The sequence below is a fragment of the Prenolepis imparis genome, unplaced genomic scaffold (assembly GCF_030444845.1).
Source record: "Prenolepis imparis isolate NDT839.2.m4 unplaced genomic scaffold, iyPreImpa1.0 SCAF_2, whole genome shotgun sequence".
NCBI lineage: Eukaryota > Metazoa > Arthropoda > Insecta > Hymenoptera > Formicidae > Prenolepis > Prenolepis imparis.
The window spans coordinates 18,391,953-18,419,502 of NW_028141160.1; the positions used below are offsets into that span (position 1 = coordinate 18,391,953).

Consider the following 27,550-nt stretch of genomic DNA (forward strand, 5'->3'; position numbering starts at 1 on the left):
AAGCGCCACTTTTATAATCTACTGTGACGTAAATGATTGCTACCGTGACGTGACAGGCTTAATTTCGCGTCTGAAGCAAACTTTGTTCAAAGGATTACACTATCAGGTCGTCGTGATATATTTATACATATTTGGCACTTTGTTGATGTAAGATGCTGAAAGATTAATAATCGTCACTAAATAAATGTACTTGCTCTTCGGCAACGCGATTACCTATTTCCCGGCGGTACCATCGAGCTCGTATTGCATCGTTATTTTTCGTTTTTTTTCTCGACCCTCGATCAACACCATCGATGCTGTTCTTACAACGACCGACTCTCGTGGAAATAGGAAACGCGACGTCGACGCGAAAGCACAACTTTCCAAGAGCCGTTCCACCTTCGAGTGGACGCCCGGGCCCGGCGTCCGTTTGAAGAAACGGGGCATCCCTACTTGGGACTATTCGCGACGTACGGAGACCGCGGCGAGGTCTTGGCTTTCGGTACGGCGTTGCCTAAGCTCGTTTCTAGTCAACCTCCGGGAGCAGAGGCTCACATTGTGGACCCATTATGATTTAATAGAAGCCGACGTGATGTACACACACACACACACACACACACACACACATACGCGCGCGCGCAAACACGCAGGCACTCGCGGTCTAAACTCTTCCGTCTATTCCCGCGCATTGCTAATGGCACACATCAAACAGCTATGTCGCTAATAGCTGACGAGTAATTGCTCCAACTTAATTTTTATACTAAGGCGGAATATCGAGATCAGACCCCCCCTAGCGCCGTATAGGACCACGATTCATTCGATTCACGATCGTGTCGGCTGCGACGATTTTCCGAGCATTTTCCGGAAAACGATCGATCGTCGTGGACGAAAATTTGAATTAAATTTGAATCTCAGGTACGAAAACGATCATTGTCTTTTTTGTTTCCTATGCTCGATGGTACTCTTTCGTTTTAAGATACCATTATCATACGATAAATTCAAAAGAAGAAGAAAAAAAAAGAGAGAAAGAATTGAGACAATCATTCTTGTTATTCAAAATAATCTTAAATAAATAGCTGGGTATCTCATCTTGAAAAGGAGCAGCGATAGTGTGAAATGACGTTTGATACAAATTTTCTTATCATGATGGTGTGATGCGTATGCATAAAAATGACTAACCAAACCTCGGTTGTATGCATGTCTTATTTGGACCAAATATGACGCGCGAAAAAAAAGGACAAATTTATTAAATATTTATAAATCGAAGAATTCTTTGAAGAGAGAAGAGAGAAAGTCATAAAAATCCTTTATACGCGTGAAATCAACTTGTCAGTTAAATGATATTCGGTCGTGATTTTGCATTCGCATCATGATTTGCAAGAGACGTTTTTCTGGGGCTGTATTTACTTGCTCGCAAATCTGCCGAGACAAATGAAAAATTTACATCTACGATAAGAACATCATAAATACATTGCAGAATACACCACGTGTACACAAATTTCTTCGATCTGTGCCGTTTGATACATGCAAATAAAATTTTCGTAGAAATACCTGATATCAATCTACTGTCACATTAAAACCATTGCTTCGCACAAGATTCCCCTTCCTTCCTCTATTCTATATTCGACTCTTCTCTTTAAATATAGCTCGCAGTTTTTCGTACGTAAATTAAATTTGTTACGAACTATAGGAGAGATACATCATCTTCAACCTTTATCTGTATCTTCATGCATATTAACGTTCAACGATTGTCGCAATATTATAGTTTATAGTGGACAGGTTCTCTTTGCACCTTATAATGATTGATTACATTTCATGGAAGTTTCTCCGTCTCCAAAGAATGTTCTTGTTAACTGCAACTGTCAAGTATTATTTAAGTTGAGTAAAAACTAATGTAAAGAATCTAGATTCATTTTCCTTGTAGTGCATCGTAGCCGTCAGATTTACGATACCTCGACATGCATGACGTTGACCAGGTTTAATGTTGGCGAGACGTCTCTTATTACCAAAGAACAATTCAAAATCCGCTATGATTTATTAACTTTGTATTTACACGATTCGTGGTAATGAGATGTTTACGCAACCTAAAACGTATATATCACTCGAAGGCTGCTACATTTTTGGCCGCGGTTTGAAATTAAATTCTTCTCTCTATGTAATTTTGAACCATAAATATTCAAATCAGTTATTTATATATTATTTCGAAATTGCACATCTCGTAAACGTTTTATAGACTATTAACAATTTACATAAAAAATATTGATAAATTCGAATCAAATTTTAAAGTGTAAATTATTTTTTAAAGATAATACATAATTAATGTCATAATTCATAATTTTAAAAAGTAATACTATTAAGATTTTATGTAATTAAAATATATTTTTAAAACTGTGTCAAATAGGATAAAAATTAATCGATATAAAACTAGATAAGATAGCGAAACAAATGTTATATTAAGATGTCATCTCGCGAGACACGTATATAAGTAGATTTCAAGACGATTAAATTGCTCTTGTTTAGATACATTTTCTTTTTTATTTTCAATAATCTTTTGAATAATATATTTCTACAGCGCGCACGTGCGAGACACGTGTGTTTCGCACGATACCATAAATTAATTCTGTCGTTAGTAATTTCTCTCCAGTTGCGCGATGTCCGGCCTGAATTATCTGACAAGTTAACTTGTAAAATACAAGGTTACTGCACTAGCACATTGACAAATTTCGTTAGGCGCTTCAAGCGGCACAACCCACTTGCGTTTGTAAATTACGCAGTATTCGTAGCAAGAATGCCGGACGAGCTATATTACAATCGTTATTATAACAGTAGAGATAATAGCTAAACATTAATAATAGCTAAACTTTTTTCGACTATGGAACTTTTACTAGCAATTAGTTTTTCACACGTTACCCGCCCAAATTTGTGTCGTATTTTATCATATGGCAAAAAAAACATTAATTTGAAAAACATGCTAGATATAAAAAAAATATGATACATTTCCATGTCATGTGCGATTTAAAGAAAGAGAAAATATCGATGCGGACCAAGAAAGCACGATCGATAATAAAAACGGCGCGATCCTCGAGCTTGGAAGTGGTGGAAGGTGAGTAAACCGATTGCTTCCGGTCGCCTGTATCACATGCTTCTGTCCTTCTTTATCGGGCAGTCTCGCTACTAGTGCAGATCGGACTGTACCTCGACTTAGAAGACGTTGATGAGATCTATATGAAAGATGGGTCAGGGTCATGCACAATGCAACCGTGTACACACAACAGCAAAACTTCCTATAATACCAGATCGAGGCGCAAACACAAGCAACAGCCTACATTTCTCTTTCATTTTCTTACTAAAACCAATAAAAATTTATCCTTATTATAAATATTTTTCTCACATCTCGTTAAATATTTAAAAAATATTATTACGTTAAAAATAAAATCCCAGAGATATAACAATTTATATACATAAATATAAATTCGTTTTTTAACCCTCAGTTACCCCACGTAACATTTTTTTTAAATTGACATAGCAACTGACTATAAAATCTAATAAAATAATGTATAATAATAAAATAAAATCTAGATGCCGATTTCAAGCCACAGTATTTATTTGATTCTATTAAATCAATATAATACAATATTTTACTTTTGAGGATTTTACACAACACAGAAATTTTTTCTATCATTATATTGCACAAATCCACTGTTTTTAACAGATTTATTTAAACTTTATATTTTCACAAATATCGCTATTTTTGACGCCGTTAATTCACCAGGTACTTTTAGTCCCTATGATACACTTTCGCACTCTTTCTCTCAGCTGCTTCGACCGGGCTAATTCTCGCAAGTGATCAGGCTAGGACCTTCAAACTTTCCTTTCCCCCTTCCCTCTGCGCATTCAAAAAGGGCACGAGTTGTAAAAACGTGCAAAAATTTTTAATTATTTGTCAGGTAACTGATGGTTAAGATTAGAAAAATTATTATAAAATGATGTTATAATATCACAGTCAAAAGTATACAATATAAAATTATTATATATAAAATTATATTTGCTATATCAAAAGATACAATCATTTTTTTTCTCTAAAATTTTTCTACGCGTATTTTTTCAGATTAAATTATTTTAACCATGTAAAGTAAAATCGAGGATTTTTTATGAATCTTGAGAAGATCGCAGCTTCTCAGCAACGTAGCAATGAATCCACATCCTCGTCGGAGTTGCTAGCCATCTCGTAGACCTCATTTTTCTTTATTTGCGACGGAATAAGGTAGAACGCTTAATCGTAATGCCGAAGCGCATCCTCTAATGGTGTTCCGAAGGATGCGATCGATAGGGACGACCTGACGTCACAGGAACGTCGCGGAATTCATTACACGGGCCGAGAGCCGCCTGCTTTAGCTGGGTGGGCTTAAAAATTAAAAGGCTCTCAAACAAAAACTCTCTTTTTACTTCCAGCCTCGTGGGATGTAATCCCTTCGCTCGGTGCCCTGCCGACCCCCTCGAATTTCGACAGTGGCTTGAAAACAAACCCCAAGACTTTACCTCCATCTTCCATCTCGCCTCGACGATTCGTTCTTTCTCATTCTAAAGCCGCGGAGCGAGCACGATCGATTTACCGATGTACTTTTTCGAACAAACCCTTCCTTCTCGCCATCATTACGTTCTGCTTGCGGGAGATTTGGCGAGTGATAAAACAATGAAGGGTGAATACTTTATCGGACCAACGAATCCGTTTGGTTTTGCTTGGCCAAGTTGGACGAAAAAAAATTGCGGAAATAGAAATAATTAATATAAGCATTTTTAATATATGTATAGAATTCTTTTACATATTTAAATATATTTTTTTCTTCTTTGGCAATCTTGTTTTTTATAATGATAAATAGAAAATCAGAATTAAATATTTGTGTAAAAATAGAATGACAGCATCTCTGATAAATCGTGATGAAATGTAAGGGTATAACGTATTATTAAAAATATTCATAGTTTATTTACAAAGGAGTAAGAACAAGCATTTTGAAATAAAGATTCAACAATGGAGTTGTAACTGTAACATCTTCTAAAATCTTGAAAATGTAACAATCAAGGTGCACTATGTCAATATTTACACGATTAGCTGCGCCTAATCATTGTTTTATCTACAAATCGTCGGAATGTTCAGCGTCAGTCAGAATCGGTAAACCCGGAATATGTATATTTCAGGTACCTAGAAAAACCTACAAAATTCAACTTAACCGCAGCAAACGTTATAGATGACTATGCTCTATCCTCTGGTTCACATTCCCATTGGCTTCTTTTTTCTTATCAGCACAATCAATCGCGACATCTTCCTTCACAAATTCGCGTCTCTTGTCATTTTCTGCGGCGCCATATAGATCCAAATCCTTGCCGAGATAACAAACTGCAGCATCGAATAATACTCCTACTATGGAAAATCCTGCAACATGAGCAAAGTATTATTATTTATAATCAAAAGCAAATGACGAGAGACGATATTTGAACGCTTAATTGATCCGATAAGATAACTTCGGATAATAAACGGTTGATAACCGCTTCTTTAAATATCTATTGCGTTTTCTTTTTATCTAATCGACGGATAAATACGAATGGTCAACAAAATATAGGTCGTTCACCGGCTCGCGATACTCACCGGCCGACGTGATGTTCACCAAATATCGAAAGTTTTCCCGATGATGGAACCAACAATTTCCCCTGGTTCCGCAGGTTTCCTCCCATATGAGACAAGTCGAATCGATGATAACTCCGTAGATAATCGGTCCCGGAATCAAAGCGAACAACGAAACAATCATTATTGTGACACCCTGAGCGAAACTCTTGTCCCTCTTTTCAACACACCTATAGTTCACCAGGACATTACCGATCTTGCCGGAGCAAGCCAGTGTTTGGATTACGCAAGTGAGCACTATAAAGAGCAGATACGGTCCGCTGCAATCACTGGTGCATGGTCCGGCTCTGACCTTGTCGAAAATCCCGGGAAACGCTTGCGAATCAAGCAGATGCATCTGCTGCTCCGGAATGAAGGATCCACTGGTGCTGAGATACTCAAAGTGGCCTCCGACTTGCCTCGATTCCCCTAACGGTAAGCAACTACAATTCCCGAACTGCTTGTCATCCAGGATCGTTCGGCAGCCCGCGTGGCAAGCGGAGAAAAAAGTCGTCTTCGACGGTTCGTGACAAACCGGCGAATATTTCACACTCGCGCAATTGCAATCGACGTTGCAGCCAGCAGTCAAATTCATTCTACAAACAGAAGCAGAGAAAAAATCGCGCACAAAAGTATATTAGCGATTAGATGTTAGTTTGTGCGTTCGGCTTTTTTATTTAGAAAATCGAATTATGAAGATACACTCACTGCATGGTCTCGAAGTCTACGCCGCGAATTCCAGCGTCCGTGCATCCGAAAAACATAAAGGACACTTGTCCCGCGACGAAGCAAATGCCGACGAATACATTCCACGCGAGGAGCGGTCTGGGATCAGGTTTAAATTTGCTAATTATTAATCCTGATAACAAGAATCCTAATACCATACCGATTAGTGATATAGGACCTGAAAAATATCGAAAAAAACATTAATTATGGCGAGTGTTTTTAATCGAACGGATTTTTTCGCAAATAACTTGGAGTCAATTATTATTTTCTAGCGAAAACATCATAGGAGAAAATTATTTCGCATTAAAATTTAATTTATCTTGTAATGAATATCAAAAGAAATTTTTTTTTTTTTTGATAGCGATTCTTATTAAACGTTATCGCGCGAGAAAATATTTCGTAAGATAGCTAAAGTAAATTAATACAAATGCATGTAGATCAACGTACCTGCTATCACAGTACCGCCAGCCGCGGATGTACTGTATTGAACTTCGAGATACTTCGCCAAGAACGTGATGTAGGCCGAAGCGCCAAGTATGTAAAATACGGCGCTTATATTATTGCAAGTTATCAGCCGGTTAGTTAATATTCGTTTCATGGCCTTTGGAAATTCACGGATGGTCGGTATGTACTCAGTCTCCAGAGGAATCGGCTTCGTAGGTTCCATCTGTATTCGTGGTTTCTGTTGCAGCATTAAATCGAGCTTCAAAGGTATTTCGCCATCCTGAAACAAAATGTCTTCGTTAATTTGATTGTCGCAAGTTAATTCGCAAAATTTTCTGCGTATAAAATTTATATATTTTCAGTTTATAAATTAATTCCTAATATTTTTTTTAATTACGAGAAATTAAGTCTTAAAGGAATTCTTTATTACTTCCATATAGATAAATATTGATTTATTGTGCGTTTACACAAAAGAATATATTTTTATGACAGATAAAAGTATCATTTATTATAATATCGCATAGTTTAAGATTACGAGAAACTAAAATATCACGCGATCAATATTATATTTATTAAATGTGTATCTCAACGAGAAATGGCTTTTAATACATTTTACATCACTGGTAACTGAAATATTAATTTTAATAATATTATAATGATAATGTATTACCTGTTTGAGAGTTTTATCTTCCGATGCGAGAAGATCACGTGGAAACATAGCGATCAAAATGGCGAACATACTCATTGTAACGCCGAGAATGATCCATCCGAGCCACCACGCCCCTAACCATCGCGGATCCTTTTTTGTAATAACGGGGTGGAGCTTTGGATCTATGTATAAACTCAAACAACCATAGCCCAACAGAAATCCGATCGCCGGACCCACAGTGCGTAAAGCAAACGTAAAGCCTTACAAATATAAAATTAAGAATCAGTAATAAATTAAATTTTATTTCTCTAAATTTCCATCATTAATGCAACAATTATCGTATCATAGAAGATTGATAGCATATATTGAAAGAAATGCATAATTTAAAAATATAATAATAAATGCTCAACAAAAATTTGTAAAATTAGCTAAAATATTCCAGATAAAGCCACATGTTTGAAAAAATTATTTTAAATTCATAATTTTAGGTTCTTAGAATGCAAATTACATCACCTATTTCTTATCTATTGCGATAATGAAGCCATTACGACGCGTTAACAAAAAATGCTTGTCTACATCTACAGATAAAAATTAATTTAGATCTTAAGCATGATACATTTCTTTACTGGTTTAAATTATCAATAACTTAATAAATTGATCAATCTTAATTACTCACCTAAGAGCATAGGTGTATTTTTCTTCTTCGTGTTGTCGTCCAGGTACGTCTGTCCTAGACCGTAATAAAGGGTAGTCCCAATACCGAGAATAAATTGGGAGACAAAAACCAGCAGTCGTGGGAGAATACTAACGCTTAACATAGTTTCGGCGTCGCATTGTTCCGGTTGATCCGTGCTTGAGCAAATTGTGAGATCGTTCGGGACAGTCGTGTTTAGTAAGGTCTGATCGAGATACTCCTTCGTCAATGCTAAGGCGTCCTTCCCGGGACCGTATATAAAGTGCGGTAAGGCCAACACGAGACAGGACAATGCACTCAAGCCGACTCCAACCGCGATCCATCTCGGCCGATGACTAGATCCTCCGTAGTAGGTCAAGATCAGAGACAAGATCTGCGAGATCTCGTTACCCGAAAGAATTAATCCTAAATGGGGAATTTTATATTATTAGATTTATACGAATAAGTGTGATATTTTAGAAATTTCTTTAACAATTATCCTTCTTTCTATTCCATCACTTTTGTCGGAATGGAAACTTGATATAATTATATTAAAGAACATATGTGTAATAAAATAGGATGTATATAATAATTTAAGAAATCATTAAATGTGTGTTAATTCAACGAGATGTTACGTAAGGAAGAATTTCTTGTTTCTTCGATATAAAATAATAAAATTCTCATTAATTTTTTGTGCACGCAAATTCAAAATGTTCGTAACATCGCGCAAAATTTGATATGATAGCATGACAGACGTTTAAATTGATCGTTTCTAGATAATAAAATTATTCTTTGCCTCGTTAAAAAGTGTAACATTGCAGCGTTGATACAATTGCAATCTCATCTATTTGGCATGAGACTCAATGGACATAATTGATATACAGAGTTTATGAATTTAAGCTATCAAATTATGTCGTTTGTAGCTTAAATGCAAGTCAACGAAAAGGTTTAATTTTCATTAAATATCTAAGGCATCATGAGTAAACATTATTAAGGCATCTAATTAAATTTTCTAAATTTAATTTATTAAAAATAAAAATATTTCATCATTTAATATAAATTGATTTTATTGGAGAATTTTTTAAATTAAATATCATAAAAATTATATTTAATTTTGTGCTAATTTAAATGACTTGCTTGTTTCTGTGGCTCACATGATATTGTAAACAAAGGATTACCTTATCATCTCACTGCAATACATAAATGTCAGTCATTTGTAGAAAGTCATCTTTCGATCTTTCAATTTTAATTCCTTTTAATTCTTTATATAAGAACATTTGTGTATGAGTGTATATGTGTTTGTCACTAATATTATATATATATTACATTTTTTAATACTATTGTATTATATGTAAAAAGAATTATCTGTATTATTGTAAGAAAAACAGATTTTTTAAATTCTATCTTGCTCTATTTAATAAATAATTCTTAATAATAAATGTTTATTTATGTCTATTTCTTTTGGAGAATTATAGAGATGTTTTTCCACAAACGCGTGTGACATCTCGCGTGTTCCGAATTCGTATGTATAATACGCGTCTTTGCTCGTCAGTACGTGTACAGCGCTCGTTCTATGACAGATTTATCACTTCTATGATTGCGACACATTACTTACCTACTAGATGAACGCACACGGAAACATGATTCGCGCGTGTGTGCGAATACGAGTATAGCCCGCGAATGCTCGGCTACTCGGCTTCGCCGGCAATGGAATCCGAGCCTGAAGGCGATTATAAGACGAGAGATGACGTTCAAAGTTCTGTTGTGTCGAGATAAAACGCAATTCTTCGAGCATGAATAATTAAGTTTATGCGTATCCATAAGTTTTTTTTCTTTAAACGACTTGTCTAGTACGACGCTTAGCACCAATTAATCTCCGATTACAGAGTTCGAATCACGTAACCCGTAAATGTGTATCTTCATAAGCTGTCAAAGCACAGTCGCTGACAGTCAGTGTCATGAGGTTCTACATATGTTATACGGAAATGAGGACTCACCAGTCGTACGACTAGGTATCTTGAATCTCTTTTCCAGAGTCGTCAAGGTGACGATGATGTAAATGAAGGCCATCGCTTGGACGGTGCCTAGCAGACCGTAGACCGCGATGAAATTTCTTGGGGTCGCCCGATTTCGCAACCATTTGGGATAAATCCCGCATATTCCGCAGTCTTTACTCATACCTCTGATAGCCTTAAAAAAGATTGATTGTCGGAACTTTTATTTCTTTCGAAATTAATTAGTTGGCATTTATCTATATAGATAATCACGTAGAATGTACATCCTATTTTCTATTAACTATTTTTATCAAGCATATGTAATAAATATATGCTCCAATCTGTCTATATTTACCTCTATCTCTTTATATAGATATCTGTATCATATATCGTGTTAGTCAAATATCATTACAGTTTTTAATCGATTCTTGCCAGATCAGTCATTATTTTGTATGAATCAACAGCAGCTTCGAACAAGAGAATTCCGGAAAATTAAATTTAGCGATAAAAACATCGCGATATCATTAATTAAGTATAAGTCAATGCATTATATAAAGTATATAAGCGAGAGGGGGGAAATGCGCATCGTTGCAGCGATAACGGAAGTCGATGATGACTTGCATCGTTGATCACTGCTATAGACAAGTATCGGATAGCGTAAAGAGAAAAAAAGAAGTTGGAAGCAATCGTTCGCGATTTGTTTTCGAATCGTGGTCGATGACTGCATTCGCTCGCATGCATTCAGTTTCCAGCGTGCATAAAATTTGCTGCGTGCACATTCGCGAAAGTTTGAAAAACATAGAACTCGTGCGTGCAATATGTGTCGCGATAAGGCTCATTATCATTCATATATAAGTCGTAATTATTAAATACGTTAATATAAGGATGTGATAAATTTAATTGCTCTACAGATATATATCAGTATACAGTAGCAACGACAGTAGCAATGACGTCTTTCGAATGTATGCAAACGTGTAACGTTACATAACTCATTTTCTTTGAATCAGGAGACACCGACCTAATCTCGCTGGTATTTACAATGTGTGCATCCGCAAACAGAATGCAAACGATAAATCATAAAACATAGTAAAATAGAAAAATTTTTTATTTATCGTATCTTTTAATTCAATTTAATTTATTCAATTTTTCGATTACGATTTTGTATATTAACGCGAACGAATATATTATTATTTGTTAAGATCACAAATATCCTTTCCATTCTGTTATATAGTGTTTACCTCTATCAATTATTTGCACTATGGGTTTATAAAAAATAATTGCAATCAATCTGTTTTAATATAAATTAATATCTATATATGTAATAATAGATAAAATAATTAATAATATATATAATATATATTAAATTTATTTTCTGACTTATCTGGAAAGATTAAAGAATTAAGATTAAGAAGTTTTTTTCGTATTTGTTACAATGCACGATTGAATACTTATTTTAAGTAATTTAATTAACAAATCTAATTAAATTTATCAAACGAATGAATAATTCAAATAAATCTTTTGCACGTAGTTTTCTCAATCAAAATGAAGTACTTTGTATTCTTAATATGATAACATCGATATGCCATCAATTTCCATTTGCTTTTAAAGAACAATCATAAAATCAATTTATTTAATATTTCTATACATTGAAAAAAATTAAAAAATATTATAAAATATTACGGATGTGTTATAATATTTATAGAATACATTTTTAATATTTGGCCAAACATTTTAGTTTTAAAAACACGCTATTATATATATAATAATGAATTAGAGATAACAATGTATCACATATTATATAATGAAGAGCTACATAGTTACTTTGTGAGTATAAGTTTTAATGATTTTTTATTCTGTTTTATATGTCAATGAAAATACCGGAAAATACTAATCACTTTTTCACAATTATTTTTATTCTTTATGTACCTAAATGCATACTTACGTAATTGTTATCTCAAGTATGAGTCTCAGAATCAGACACGTATGCTAATCTAAAATTTTGGCCAATTATCACTTCCGTTTTATAAACATTTCTCGTAAAAAGTCCAATTACACAATTGCACAATTATTCAAAATTCTATAATTATTTTATCTAAGAAAAAAACAATTGTTTAAAAAAACATTACACAGAAGGATATTTTTATTGTAACTTCTTTTGTTTTATTTTCTATTATTATGAATATAATTATATTTAAAAATTATGATCGTGAGTTGATATTAATTATATAATAACAGCTATAGAAATAAATAATTACAATTTTATTCATATAGAACACAAAATAATTTATTTATTTATATAAGATAACGATTAATATCTTAAATTGAAAATGCAATATAGAATCATTGAAATTCTTATAAAATTATTGAATACCGATATATTTGAGATATGCATTATCTTAATGATTTATGCGAATATACCTTATCATCGTTTTTGATGGATAAATGATCGTTGTTCTCACTTCAAAAATATTTGAAAAATAAATAGAGTTGTTGATCTATTTCAATGTCATCCGTTATTCCCGAGAACAAAAATACAACAAAATGATATATATATATATATATATATATATACACATATACCATATATTTAACATTTTAAAAGATATCTTTCAAAAATTTTTCTGTTTTACATCGCGTATGGAATGTCATAAAGAAATATACTGCTGTTTGTGAAAATTGCAACACAGCTAATATCATTATTCCTGCTTTATATGGTGTTGCAATTTTGCCAAACAGCAGTGTATTTATAAGATGTGCAAAAATGCCTTTCTGATGTTAAAAATAAAGAAAATGCATCAAGGCTACACTCTTACCTTGACCTTGGACTCGTGGACACAGGAGGGACTTCCGGGCCGCGATTTCCACTGGATCGCGATCCTCGAGTCGCCGAGGCGGCTCCTGTCTACCGGGTAGTTCGGAAATCACCACCACGCGCCGCGGTCGTTCTACTTTGCACGGATAAACGCCGGATAACTGAGCCTATTCGGTGTATGTCAATGGCAATGCTCCCCTACTATTTCTCTATCAAAACGAATGATAAGAGGAACGTCATTCAAAGGACACCGCCAATCAGACACCAGTGCTGACATCTTATTATTCGCATCCCAAGTGATTTTACGCGTTTGCAATCGTAAGGTAGTGAGTGCATTTTCAGCGGTTGGGATCTGTGCTAGGTAAAGTGCATCATGCAGCTGATGCAACTGTCTGTTTTGACGGAACAGAGCTCTTAATAAAAATCTGAAAATTATGTAGAAAATTACGTCGCTATATATAAATAAGCTTACAATTAGTGTTCTAAATATTCATGTGGTATTATAAATAAAAATATAAATAAAATAGAACTCTTCTTGCGAAATTTGCTGATGAGAACATCTCCTATCATCAGATTGTTATGTAGCGTTTCAAAAATTATGTATTTCCTGGATCTCTTACTAAAGATTCATAATTTATATATAATTATTTACAGACAAATTTTTTATATCTGATACTTCATTACTTTATTAATAATTAAACTTCTGTGAATCATGTATTAGTCAATTCGTTGTTCTGTTATTGTAAAAGTATGAGTCATTAAGTAAAAATCTAAAAATCTTATGAGATAAAGTTTATTGAATTAATCTATCAATTTATCATGCAATTTTCAAATACATCTAACATCTCTACAGAATCTCTACAGATAGATTCTAAAGAATAAGAATTGTTTTATTTGTACTTACGCATCTATAACTGCGTATATAGACTTCACTAATGACTTTTTCTATTTCTATAATTTCATAGATTTTTCTCTCAATTTTCTTTAGTATAATTTATTTCTTATTGTTATATTGCATAATTACTATTTCACTTTATTAATTTCGTGATATATCGTATTGTGATATCCATATCGTAAGGTGATAAATAAACATTTTTTATATAAAAAAAACATTAAAAATATCATTTCGTTATTAATTTTGTCGATTATACATTAAAATTTAACAGCATTATATGCACAAAGGGTCTTGAAATTATAATATTTTAATAGCATATTTTAAAAATTAATTAATGAAAATTTAATTTCCTAATTTGAGAAATACTTGAGATCACAATAATCTTCGAGTAATTGAAACTAATGTCGATGCTATCGTACATTAAGACAGTTGATGCTAATTAATCCTTAGAATACGTTGTTAAATTATTGTACGACAGTTGCTGGATAGAGGAGTGCCAAATCATCGTGTCGTGTCATTGGTAGCAGGAGGATGGGAGTAGCTTAGTTATTTTTGCATAGTTGTTACGGTCTCGCGATGAGGGCGGCTCTCCCTTTTGCTTGTTTTTGCGAATCGTCGCGACGTTCTTTTGCGTCCGATCTTTCGCATACATATACACAAGGCCATTAGATTTATCTTTAGCTACGAAAAACGACGTTGCGAAGTTGTGAAGTCTCTCTTCTGTCAGACGACGAAGAAAGTGTAGAACAACTTGAAACCGTATATAGATCCCACTATTTAATAATATTATCAATAAATTATATATATTAATAAATACTGTAATTATCGTAAAATGTAAAAAATCACAAATCTCTAAATTTACATTAAAAAATGAAAAAAATAAAGAAATTGAATGAGATATGCCTGATATAGATAATATATTAAATATAGTATGAAAAAAAAGATTTATATTTATAATTCTTATATTCTATCCTGTGTGTATCGAATTAATACATGGAGGGATATGTATAATTGACTGGCAAGAATATGCGTCTTTCTCTTAATGATAATATATTTGTTTTCGGTTCTCGTGAATCTATTAATAGAGCGGTAATATTTTAATATTATTGAAGATATAACAGGCAATATATATATTACAACCTATATATAATTAAGCCTATATACAATTAATCCTAGGAATATAGGATATTCAAAAAGATGATCGTATCTGATAAAGAGTACGTTTCCTTGCAGCTTCATATACCAGACTTTCTTTATTATTATCCTCTCTTCATTCGTAACGGAAGCTTTAGTGTGTTTTATAACAAATTCCTCAATCACGTTACATTCTGTCTCTTCGTTAAGTACATGAACAATAATATTATATAATTAATAGCGACAATGATAATAATAATAATAATAATAATAAAACGTGATAATGTCAATAATAATATAATAATGTATAATAATAATAATAATAATAATAATAATAATAATAATAATAATAGAATAATAATAATTTATTTTCCTATTATGTTATGTAATAATACTTAAACTAATCCGTCCCTAACGTCTTCTCATCCTAACTTTTTACAAAGAATTTCGCTTTTGGTTTCCACCCTGCGCATTAACTTCTACTTACAAATCTAACAAACCGAGTTAACCTCATTTAAGGTTTGAAAGGGTTTGGGACTAGACAACCACTTTCCTCAACCCGATCCTAGTTGATTATGTTTTGATATTCCTTCAGCTCCTCACCCTTTCGTTGAGCCTCTCACGTCTGTACGAGTTAGCGCGTCGAGTGTTGCACTAACAAATCGCTGACTAGTTTCTAATCATTACGGCTACTCGACTGTGCTAATTAAGGCACTGGATCACTAAGAGTAGACGAACGTTCGAGTTTAAGAAAAGTCGATCAGGTGTCAAGGAATTACATATCGCAGTTCAATACCGTATAATAAGAGGCAATGCAATACTTAAAACACAAAGTGACGCCTTCATCGAAATAATAATTAATTGTTAAAAAAGTTTAAATTTTTTTTTGTGTCGAAAAGAGGTAAGAAGCGTTAGGTTTTCTCAATTAAAAACGATTTGTAAATCAAATCGATTCATTCGCTCCTCGGCATATTCGCGTTGCCATTAAGTTGGTCGGTGTTACATTTTGTCTAATACATTTAGTTGATTAATTAACATAACAAGGCCTCGAAATAAGACACTTTATTGTTTCGCTCTGTTATGCGAATTTAAGGCCACTGCGGCTAGATTAGACGTCTTCGATAACCATGTATGTCTCGACCCTTCTCTTTCTAAATCACATTTGTGTGACCCTACCCTCCTGATAAATCAGTTAACGTCTTAACTAGTAATATGTATAATATTTTATAGCTTGTAATAAATATCGACGTATTTATATGTATACATATAATATACATAAAAACATAGTCTGCTAAACAACAGAGAGCCGAAACAAACAGTGCGCAATAATAAGATATTGGTAAACAAGTACTTTGGAAGATACGTATACCTTGTTACTATGACGCATTCTCTCTATGTATAGATATCTTTACGAACGGTATTCATAATCGCCTTCCTTGAGAACAAAGAATTAGAATATCAATAAAATTATAAGAAAAAAATAAGAACAATAATTATATAATAATTATATAATTAGCATATGTGCATATATCGGCACACACATATATGTAGATGCTTGTATCGATGAGAAATATTTATTCAATAAGAAACTTTTAAAAAATCAGTGCAAGAGCGAGATTTCTTCAACAGATTGCTAGTTCTGCATTTAAAACATAGTTTTCAAACGTCGTATTCAACAATAAGCTTCGAAGCAGAAATTAGCTAGTTTGTTTAGATCTGAGGAAAAGAATTAAAAAAAAAGAAAAGTAGTTGCAATTTTGAGATAGATATGCGAAGAACTGGCATGATAAAAAGCACGATAGATATAAACAGTTGAATTGCGCTAATACTGATGCGTTTTTTTGCTCTAACAACATCCGTTGCACAGAATGAATACATTTTTGGATAGACGTCTCGAAGAATTCTCGATTGTTGAGCGGGATGAGAAAAAAAAAATAAAAATGAAGAAAAATTCCCTCTCAAAATTGTTTTTGACAGAAAAATTATAGGCATTTATTCTAGTTTCCCTCTAATAATTTTCTACGTAAATCAAGCGTCATCAAGGACGATGGCAATAATGATAAAGAAATCGGATGCTAGTCTCGTTTCTCAAGTCAGGAAATTTTATTTATGAAATTTCTACCTGTATTACTCCAGCTGCCAAACTGGTATAAACAATTGTGCGCTAAACGATTATGAATACCGACCAAAGTGTAATGCTAAAAATCGATCCATTACAGATTAAACGCAATCATAATTTCTTCCTTCTTTATAAAAAAAAAAAAAAAAAAACAAACGTCTGAAAATATATCCTAACAGCTTATGATACTAGAAATTTTGTTTACCGCATTAAATTTTTAAGATCTACTGAAAATTTACCTAAAATTTAAAACACGTTGCTTTTTCTCCGTGCATCTCTAAACCTGAATGTAAATGGTTCCGAAATTATACTACGGAGCTCTCGCATTAATTTTTATCGATATTTTTTTTAGTTTAACGCATTCGTCTAACTTTGTCGAAGACAGATTGTGTCGCAGCTATGAGAGAACAGATTCACGTGTACATCGTTTGACTGATATTATTAAGATTGACTGTCGAACAAGTCGCGATCCAATTTGGAACCACCGACGAAAATGGATAGGAGCAAGAAACTAACATGATTATAATCTCGATGAGCTTGTGAATTTTAAGAAAATTAAATTTTAAGAATCATATTACGCGATGACATTTCGATACACCGCCTCATCTCTCTCATTGTAATATCTCGAAATAGAAATCTTACAGAATAGCAATTGTGCCCAAAAACCTATAGGGCGTTTTCGCGCAAATAACTCCTGTAAATTGCAGGTGATAGCGCAATCAACCCCCTTTTTGGCTCGCAAGGTTCCAATTTGGTTAAAGGTCACTTTCTCGAACGAGCTTATCCGAGTTTGTTATAAATAATCATAGTTTTCTAAAAACCGTAGAGCTTCCTTTCTAAAATTTCGCGTAATAATTAATATTGAGAGCGGGTATATATCGATGAATATATCGATATATTCAGCTTCGCGAGAAAAATTGGAGAGAAAAATTAAAAGTCAGGGAAGCGAAAAAGGAAGAGTACAGATTCTATAGAGTTAGCGAGAGAAGTCGCCGGGGATTGTCTGATCTCGAGGGAGCTGCCACTTCGTCAAATCTCATCTCCTCTTCGCGTTTCTCGCATTTCACTAGATTTATGCGAAATACGATCGGGAACATAAAAGTCTTATGGATAAATAGGTGAAACGAGAGGAAGCTGATGAGCCAATTCCCCAAAGATAGCGAGATCGAGTACGCAGCTTCACCCCCCCTTCCCCATCCCTCGTTTTATCTCTGTCACGTAAGAAGGCTCGGCTACAATTGTCTCATGGTGATCTAATGTCGAAAGCGCTTTATTGCAATCTGGCCTCCTGAGGTGTCGTTTGATACGGCAGGCCTGGGAAAGCTGCACCAGCTGCTGTCGCCGCAGCCGCTGCTGCTGCTGGCAGACCCGCGGCACCTGGTAAAGTCGCGTAGGTGTACGGCGCCACGTAACCCGCCGCCGCTGCATTAGCTGGAAAAAGAGACGACATTTTTTTCTCTCGTAAATAATATGTATACTTATAATATTTAATTATATAATACTTGAATAAAATTTTCATCTGAAAAGAGTCATCATAGAATTTCTAGAATTTAAACAAGTGCAAATTAACACTACAATAAGGTGTTCCAAAATTATTTTTAATGATAGATTCTTTTGTCGAGATTTAGAGAATTTTTCGAGAATTTTTCGATTTTTTTAGAGAAAAATATAGTTTTATCTACGTTTGCCTCCAAAGTTTAATTAGCTTTTTTTCTTTCAATCACTTATAATTCCGAAAATTATTGATGATATTTTCGCTAAGGAAAAAGAGATTTCAAATTGGCCAAAGAATCCGTCATTAAAAGAACATTTTGGACATCCTGACTCTACATAAAGTAAGATAAATAATGAATAACAAAAGAAGCGTATGCAAGCGATTTGTGCGCATTGTAAACCTTCTTATCTTGTGCCTTAGCTTTTTTTGGAGTGCTGTTTATTCGCAATACGAAAAGCGAATGGCGCTCGTTGACCACCATCACTCATCGCGAGAACACCGCCACCATCACCACAGACAGCGCAGACAAAATGACAATATATATGTATATATAATGCGTCAATGTCTAGTTCATGAAGCGCATGCAAGACTTTATCCTATTCATTGTTCATCCACTATCGAACAATAAAGCGCGCGAACGTACAATATACTACAACGTAACATACGATAATGTATGCAGTTATTGAAGCAAAAGATATAAATAAAAAAAAATAAGAAAATATTTAAAAAAAGTTATATTAATAAGAAGTGAGATGTTCCATCTCGCAGAAGGCTGAGAATTTTTCTTACGAGAAAATTATTGATATTGATACGAGAGAAATTGCAAACGAATCGAAGTTGAGAGAAGGCGAGATATATGTATCAACGCAAGAGAGAGAGAAACATGTAACCAGGGTTCCCACGAAGGATCCGTCAGGAAATGCCCAAGGCTCTTGGACAGGATAAACGACGCTTCATTGCATTCCCGCCTTTAAGTGCCGACACACATATCCGACGTCGGAATTATTATTCCCCCTAACCGCGCGTATAATCCGACGATGTCTAACGGAGAAGCTGTACGTCGGAAGTTGCACGTTTCCCCGATTCAATCCCCCTTCGCATTATCCACACGTACTTCCCCCCTCGTCCCATGTGAAACACGAAAAAACCAGATCCTGTGAGAACCCCGCGAAATATTTATATTAAGCACTACACAGGCAACCCCGAGATAGGTGCAGCGCAACCCTCCCTTTTCCCACCCCTCCTTCTCTCTCTCTCTCTCTCTCTCTCTCTCTCTCTTCTTCCCCTATCTCTGGAGATTTTCTACCGTAATCACGCAGCACGGACGGCAGAAATTGCGGTAAGAGAGCTTTCTCCAGCCGTTGCTGATGCGCCAACGTCGCGGGACCGTTTTGCTGCTGCTGTTGCTGCTGTTGGTGGTGTTGGTGGTGATGGTGTAACGGGTAGTTGCTACCCTTACTCTGGACACTATTCAAACACGTACCAGCCGCGGCCGCGGTCGTGTACGGATACGCCTCGGCGAAGTTGTACGAGGTGCCCGGGTAGGTTGCTGCGGCCGCCGCCGCGTTCTGGTACTCGTAGAACTGCGACGCCGCGGCGACGGCTGCTGCGTGGCTCAACTGCGTCGCCGGAAGTGGTACCAGACCACCTGGCGCCGCGGCTGCCAGGTAGGGCGACTGGTACACGTAGCCTGGTGGTACCCTGCAAAACGAGAACGCTTGTCGATTATGGATGCTGATGCGACGAGGACGTAGAGGCCAATTGCGGCGGATGTGTTTGTGAATTTATTGCGACGACGACGGCGAGATATTCTTATTCTTTGAACGCGAGGAGCGAAATTATTAGATTGAGCGTGATGAATAAGTAACTCGAAATAGAGAGGAGATAAAAATATTTACATACGTATTATTGGATCTACTATTGGATCATAAACGATCGAGCGATGAAATAATAATTCGTTCATTTGTTAATTAAAATTATGTGTGAAATATTTAGCTAATTTTAAAAATAATTAGAATTAATTTTGGAATATTTAGATAATAAATGTTTCAGATATATGTGTATATATATATATATATATATATATATATATATCTTCGTTGCAGACTTTAAATAATTAAGTAAAATAATTATTACGTGATTACTATCGATCTGCATTTGAAATGGGCTCATCACGTTAAGTGCTCCACGAAATTTTGCACAATTGTGTTTTAACATGTTCACAACTTGATCTGTATAAATAATCGTATCCTTTTCGCACGTCAAATATGAAAATACCATCAGCTGTAAACATCTTATCAATTTTTTTGCCATAAGATTGATACGTAGATAAACAATACGCCGTCCAGATCGCGAAGCAATAATTTACAAACAAATACACCTAGTTTTAGACCGACCGAGAGCCATCGGACAATATTCGATGCCACTAACATTGGAGAAAGGCGCAGCGAAATAAATCTGGATGAATCTCTCGTTCGGTTCAATATACTTCTCTCGTTTTATGGAATATAATAGAATCAGGAAGGAAGAATGATGATAGTAGCAATGTTACATGATTGCGTGTACATGTATGCATGAAAATTCTCTTCGTGTAACGTGTATATATAATTAATGTAGAATTCGCGAGTTGTCGATTATGGGGATTGTTATTCGGAATAAATATTTGAAAACTCGAGCACGCGTAGATAAAGATGATGATCATTAAGTGTCCTGAGAATCGCGAAGAGATAAGCTCGTATAATCGCGCGCATGCATTATTATACATCTTATATTGTCGATTCCTCGGCTCACGGAGTATGCCAGAAATTTGTCGGAAACGCGTGACGAAAAACAAACTTTCTTCAATAGGTGTCGCGTTACAAGAAAATTCCCGGCTCGACGGTCTTTCGCTCTCGAACAGCTCTCTACCAACACCAAAAGCACGCAACACCAAACGGCAGAGTTGAGCGAGGGACCGAGTTTACTTTAATCGATCTTCGCGAGTACGGACGATCATACCGGAAGATGCGCTTCTCTGTGTCTCGATATGTATCGATCGGTGTGCCAGGGAAAATAAATAATAAATATACAAGATGTGTTTATATTTCGAGTTCCGAAATAGCGTATCTTTCAAAGTCTTAACCCGATCGTATATTCTAAAAAAAAAATAGAAGATATACATTTTCTTGTGTATATAATATGATATTTATATCTTTGATATATAAAATATATATTTCAAAAGATGCGCAATCTTGAAACTTATTTGATGAATCGTTAGTGTATCGCGCTTTCTCTGTAAGCTTTAGTTATAAATTTTTGCTAATTTTTTGCTAATTTTTCCTTAATGCGATTTTGATAAGCGGCAGCTTTCTAATTTGCGAGATTAAATGTCTGCGTAATTATGTCGAGAATTAAAGTTCCGCTGCACGCAGAGATTTTACTTAAAATTAATTAAAGATCGGATTTTTCATTATTTTGTGTAAACATTAATTTTTTTTGTTCTATAGTCTCAAAGCATAATTTGTCCAAATCTCTTGATTTTTGACAAAATTCTTTATAATCAGACCTTTCATCAAATTCTCATTAGAAAAAAAATCGACTTTGTATTCACTGGCGTATCTATTCACTGAAAGAAACGCGCGTCTTCTAATATGCTGTAAATGTGTGTATAAATGTGCATTCTGATCATGTATCACGATGATTATAGAAAGATAATTAAAACTGGTAATATAAAAAGGTTGCAATTACATACTTCTTTCATTTTTCTCTTCATTACCAAAATGTATTCGAATAAAATTTAAAGAGTACATAGAGAATACTCTGTATATAAAAGTATATTATACAATGACTTCAGTAAATTTTACTGTATATAGATTATTATTATATATTATTATATATTATTTTATTTTGGAATGAAAACTCTTACCACCGCATAAAACAAAAAAAATATTTCTCTTTGACTAGTATCAGCATGCACATTGAATATGTAAGTGTATGTATGTACGAATGTTTTGTCGAATATTTTGTCGGAGAAGGAGGGAAAGACGGGAGAAGAGGTGAAAGGGAAAAGTAAGTTGGTGTAAAAACGGTAAACGTTGCTCTCACTGTGGTATCAATAATAAGGCGAAAAACGTACGCAACAATCCAAGAAAAAAAAAAAAGAAATCTTTCACGTGTTGGCAAAACAACAACAAACCAACGACAAACGTGTATGTAGGTGACTGCACGAAATATAAATACTTCTCGGCACACGGCACACGATTATCTAACACCAACGTTAGTACCTAAAAATTCACAGATCTAAAGAAACGTCTCGAGTTCGCTCTCTCCGACTTTTATCAATCTTCGAATATACCGTAGAGTAGCTTAAAGTAAAGGACATATATATTTTTATAAGTATTGTACTTCATTGAAGAATTTAGGGGACAAACTCGAGATTCAAAACATAAACTCGAAATAATTTGTATCAATTATCGTTTAAATTAGAAAATATATAAAAAGATAAAAGCTCAAACAAGTATTTATAGTCACGCTCCTAATATTTAATAAAAATGTAATAAAATGTAACAAAAACGTAAAGTAAAAATTGTAAAATTTTCAACTTTAAAAAATTTGCGCACACCATGTTCGATAACCTTGTTCATTATATACGACGAAGGCAAGCATTGTTGACTGCATGCATTCATGCATATGTGCATCATTCGCGCGCGTGTTATATAATAATATTGCTTTAATCAATTAATAATATTCGGTTAAATACGTTGATATTACATCAAGAGGTTGTCGTATTTCCTAAATCTGCGACAAAACATAGAACAGAATGCTGTTTATTTTAAACTACTCCAAAATATGTCAAAATTTCAGGAAAATCGACGCGAGACGTCTCCAAACGCATCCTTGCAAGAAAGGAAGAAAAAAAAGATAGTACATCTCTCTCACGGCAGTGCCTCTGTCTCTCTTACACATTCTCTTTTATTCTCTCTTTGCGTTTCTTTATTTCTTCTTAAATAATAACACGCGGAAGATCCCGACCTGGCGAGCGTTCTTCGATCACCCGCGAAATTTGTTCACCGATTCGCAATTGTGTCTTATCGATCGATGTGTACTCTGCGAATACATAAAAATACAGATAAATTTGTTGTTCAAACTCATCGTTTTCCGAAATCGATAATTTATATCATACGTGATATTACTATTATTATTTTTAATTATTCAAATATAATATTAATAAAACAATATGATTGGCATTCTTTGTCGTAAAATGCTTAACTTATAATTTCAAAGTTTAAAAAAAATTAATCAAGCAAACTAAGCAAATTTTCACATAAAAATCAAATGTGCAATTTACATGGGAGATATAAAAAATTAAAATATTTTATACGGTATATATATAAACAAGTTTTTATATATAAAAATAATAAGAACGCTGTCTTTGAAGGATATTGGCGAACAGATTAATCAAGTTTTAAAATCGTATTTCTCACACATATTCCGTCTTGATCGTAATTTCATCCGATTATACAGTCTAATTTAATGGTATAAGTAAATTAAGCAAGCCTACTCTCGACACGCGATTCCAATGATCCCTCTACCTATGGAACGCATAGCGTGCGTAGTAAATTATGAATTGAGAGCTAACGGATATTCAATTGACCGATTAAACGGTAAGACGGGCGATTCCGAAGCATTTCGAGAGACGGCGAAGGAGCCCGGCCTCTTTCCCGGAGACAGCCCTGAACTTTTTAGCGGATCGATAATAGCCAGTGTCCAGTCTACGAAGGAAATCAATATGTCGTCCTGCGGCTTCGAACGACACAGGAGGGCCTCCTCCGTTACATCGGATTGGCGCCCGCTCACCATTATCGCAAACAATCGCGGACAATCGAGAGCGCTTGGACACGCGTGTCACACGTCGCGCGTTAATTCCAACGAGTCTCTCGTGCAACGGGAAAGGGAACCAATGGACATGGTAATCGACGACCTTGAATTGGAACTGTCATCCAGGATGGATGAGCGCGCGATCGATGAACATTACATGACGCGGGAAGGGCGAAATTGATAAAGGTAGAAAAGAGCGACATTATTGTATGTCCATGTCGCGCTATAACGCGACGTCGCATTGCGGATGAACGGTACTTTCATCAGCTTACTTTGCATGAGGAAAGACGCCAGTCCGTCCAAAAATATATTGTAATGAAGATGACTGATCTTCTAGATATGAACTAGAGATGGAAAATATAACATTAATTATAATTTTCTCGCTCGTACAACTAATTACACTTTTATTTGTATGAGTTTTTAAGGAAAACCCCGAGTAACTTGATGGAGAGACGATGGTTTGCGAAAGGAAGATAAAATCGGCGACCTTGGCGCGGTGAAGTGCAGTAAAAGAATCAAGAAGCGTAAAGAGAGAAAATTTATGCAATTTATGCTACTTGGCGCGACTTTTTATTTTTCCTGTCGCAAATTATCTTGACTCACTAAATCCAAATTTATATTTTTCGTGAATTATTCTTGTGCGTAAACCATCCAAATGTCTCGACGTCATTCCTAACCGAGACAAAGAGATTCGCAGGGGAGAATAAAAATAAAAATGAACAGAATGTCATGTGTGGTAAAAAAAAACGCGACACATTGCACGACAATCGATCTATCTGTATAAACAAACGCGCAAAAATGAATAGGAGCGTTGTCAATTTTATTGACATCGAAGACTGTCAGCCACCTGCTGAAGTTTTCAGTGCCAGAGACGCACAAACAAAGATTAGTTGATGAACGAGCGTTGTAAAAATATCTCACTTGTGCTTCCATTCATTCCAGATTTTTCGTTAATCTTAAATTGAATTCTTATTAATTTGGATTAAATTTACGAGCCAAAATATGGGGAATCAATTTCTCTATTCATTAGCAGAAACTTGTCTAAGAAAAAGTAATTGCCTAAGCATATATTAAGTACTGAGTTAGTTTCTCCGATAAGATTTATTTGCAGAAGAATAGGAACATGTGTGAATTGTATATAATTCAGACAAACTTTTCACTCGCTGTCCGAGAACAATTGACTTTATCGCGGCCTTTACAATTGTCTTTTTAAAGCTTAAAACGAAACTCAACATTTTCCTGCTATTTTAATAGCTTCAAAAACATTAGATAAAATACATATGTCAGTACGAATTCAAGTTCGAAATGTTTGCGAGACGACATATTTTTCTACATTTTATAAGGGCACAGTCAAAAAAGTTTTTAATTAAAAAATTATAAAAACTGTTAGTAGATTGGATTACTTGTATCATTGTAAATGCATGTAACTTTTTGCTGTTTTATTTTTTAATTTTATCCAAATAGAGTACGTTCATGAATAAGTATAGATATTTTAGATAAAATAATTGTATCTATGAAAAAATATAAATTTATATAAAAAATTGTAATAGGATTCTCCAAATTTTTGAGCGGTGGTATAGTGTCACTATGTATAACAATTCATGCAAAATAAAAGTATCAAATGTTTAAGAATATCCTTAGATAAAATTAATTCCACAAAATAAGAAAATTAATAAATTTTGAATAAAATATATCTCTTAGTTTGAAAGATGACAGTTTCTGAAGACAGTAAATCTCCTCTTGTTTCTAGGGCGTTTTTAGAAAGATTTTACTATTTTTTCCAGAACGAGAAGTCAAAAGTTGTAACAATGTTCGGTATTTCGGTATTTATTTATGGTAGCCTGGAAACAAAGACCCTGGACACGAAGGACGCGTGGTAGCGAACATGACGTATACAGTCCCTCCTTGGTATATAGTCTCGCTTTTCCATCGCCTCTTTTTTTGTTCTTCCATTTTCCATCGAATTTATCTGTCGGTCGCATCTCGACCGAGGTACGTGCATTATGGATGGCTCGCGTGTCCTCAGCCCCACTTTTCTTGTTTCCATTCTATACTCCTCGTTCCACGTGTGTTTTCAGACCGTCCCCGTCCAGCGGGTGATTTTCAATCCCAATTGTTCCCCTTCGTTTCTCCCTTCGTTCACCGAGTGAACCATGCACGAGAAAATCTCATCTAACGCGCCATGAAATCTGCTTCGCCGAAAAATTGTCGCGAGGAGACAGAATAAAAAAAAATAGAAATTATTTCTCGAAGAACCTTTTTTTTCGTGCTCTAGTGTAATTTTCATAATACGTTGGGGAAAGATACATTAATAAATGCGCGACGGCATTGCGCATTAATGGCGCTAATAACAGTAATATCTTTAAATATGCGGTGTCAAGGGAATGTTTATAAATATTTAATGTCTGTGTGGGCGAAAAAATGTCCTCTGCACACGGCCTGCATATCGCGCGTGTCTCGCGAGAATCGGTATATAATTGATAGAAACCGCATATATTATATATATGTATGCATGTTTCTTCAATTTCGATCGAAAATTATGAATGGCGCGGAAAGAGATATACGGTATCTTACAGCGACGTCCGGAAATATCTTTCACGATCACGCGGCAATATTTCGATATAAACATATTTATCCTTATGGTTGATATGATAATTCACACGATGCAAGGCTAACAATAAATTTCGAACTCGTCGCTTTATGGAAAGATTATAGATAAAATGATGATATTTTAACATATCTATTATAATTCTAAAATAGAGACACGTATATGACAAAATTAATATATTAAACTCACGGCTAAACAGATTTAATCGTACTGATCAGTTGTTTCGATGAATTTTATCCCATATCCGCAAATGTCGTTGTAATAAAATATAGACGGTAATTGATTGCAAGAAACATACCGATTAATTTCGCCACATTAACGATTAAAAAAACTACAGAGGCATGCTAATTGCATTCGTGCCACCGGTGCATTCTGTGCTACAGACGTAAAAGTTAAATTAAAGAAAGAATTCTAACTTGTTCTAACGTTTAGATTCCAATAATTACAAAATTACTTATGTGAAAAGCCGAAAGCTTCTGCCAAATCAAGAGATATAAGGCTAATAAA

General features: G+C 34.6%; 2 protein-coding genes across 4 annotated transcripts in view; both read right to left on the reverse strand.

Moving 5' to 3' along the window:
- Positions 1-4,938: 4,938 nt before the first annotated feature.
- On the reverse strand, positions 4,939-13,111 carry Oatp33ea (Organic anion transporting polypeptide 33Ea). 2 transcript variants are annotated; one of them, XM_083031460.1, is made up of 9 exons: positions 12,938-13,111; positions 10,480-10,591; positions 10,128-10,320; positions 8,134-8,556; positions 7,479-7,717; positions 6,812-7,088; positions 6,347-6,542; positions 5,624-6,234; positions 4,939-5,410 (listed from the first exon to the last, which is right to left on the reverse strand). In XM_083031460.1, exons 3-9 carry the CDS (start codon positions 10,306-10,308, stop codon positions 5,220-5,222), a joined length of 2,118 nt encoding a protein of 705 aa, XP_082887586.1. In that variant the 5' UTR covers positions 10,309-10,320; positions 10,480-10,591; positions 12,938-13,111; the 3' UTR covers positions 4,939-5,219. The 2 variants fall into 2 exon arrangements, with proteins under 2 accessions (XP_082887586.1, XP_082887585.1); XM_083031459.1 differs by lacking the exon at positions 10,480-10,591.
- A 4,869-nt stretch (positions 13,112-17,980) lies between these two features.
- The window catches only part of LOC145932483 (RNA-binding protein 24), a 29,296-nt gene continuing 19,726 nt past the window's right edge, over positions 17,981-27,550 (reverse strand). The window contains exons 5-6 of one of the 2 annotated variants that reach the window (XM_083031462.1): positions 20,063-20,280; positions 17,981-18,515 (exon numbers count right to left, since the gene is read on the reverse strand). In XM_083031462.1, the coding sequence (XP_082887588.1) occupies positions 18,355-18,515; positions 20,063-20,280 (379 nt within the window). In that variant the 3' untranslated portion in view covers positions 17,981-18,354. Of the gene's footprint in view, positions 18,516-19,885; positions 20,281-27,550 lie in introns of both variants that reach the window. The other variant, XM_083031461.1, reaches the window with a different exon arrangement.

Bases quoted from the DNA above. Each gene is read 5' to 3' on its own strand.
- Oatp33ea (XM_083031459.1), bottom strand. From the start codon at position 10,308: ATGAGTAAAGACTGCGGAATATGCGGGATTTATCCCAAATGGTTGCGA. The intron at 7,718-8,133 runs GTGAGTAATTAA...TATATTTGTAAG, and splicing joins AAATACACCTATGCTCTTAG to GCTTTACGTTTGCTTTACGC. The intron at 6,235-6,346 runs GTGAGTGTATCT...TTCTGTTTGTAG, and splicing joins GTAGACTTCGAGACCATGCA to AATGAATTTGACTGCTGGCT.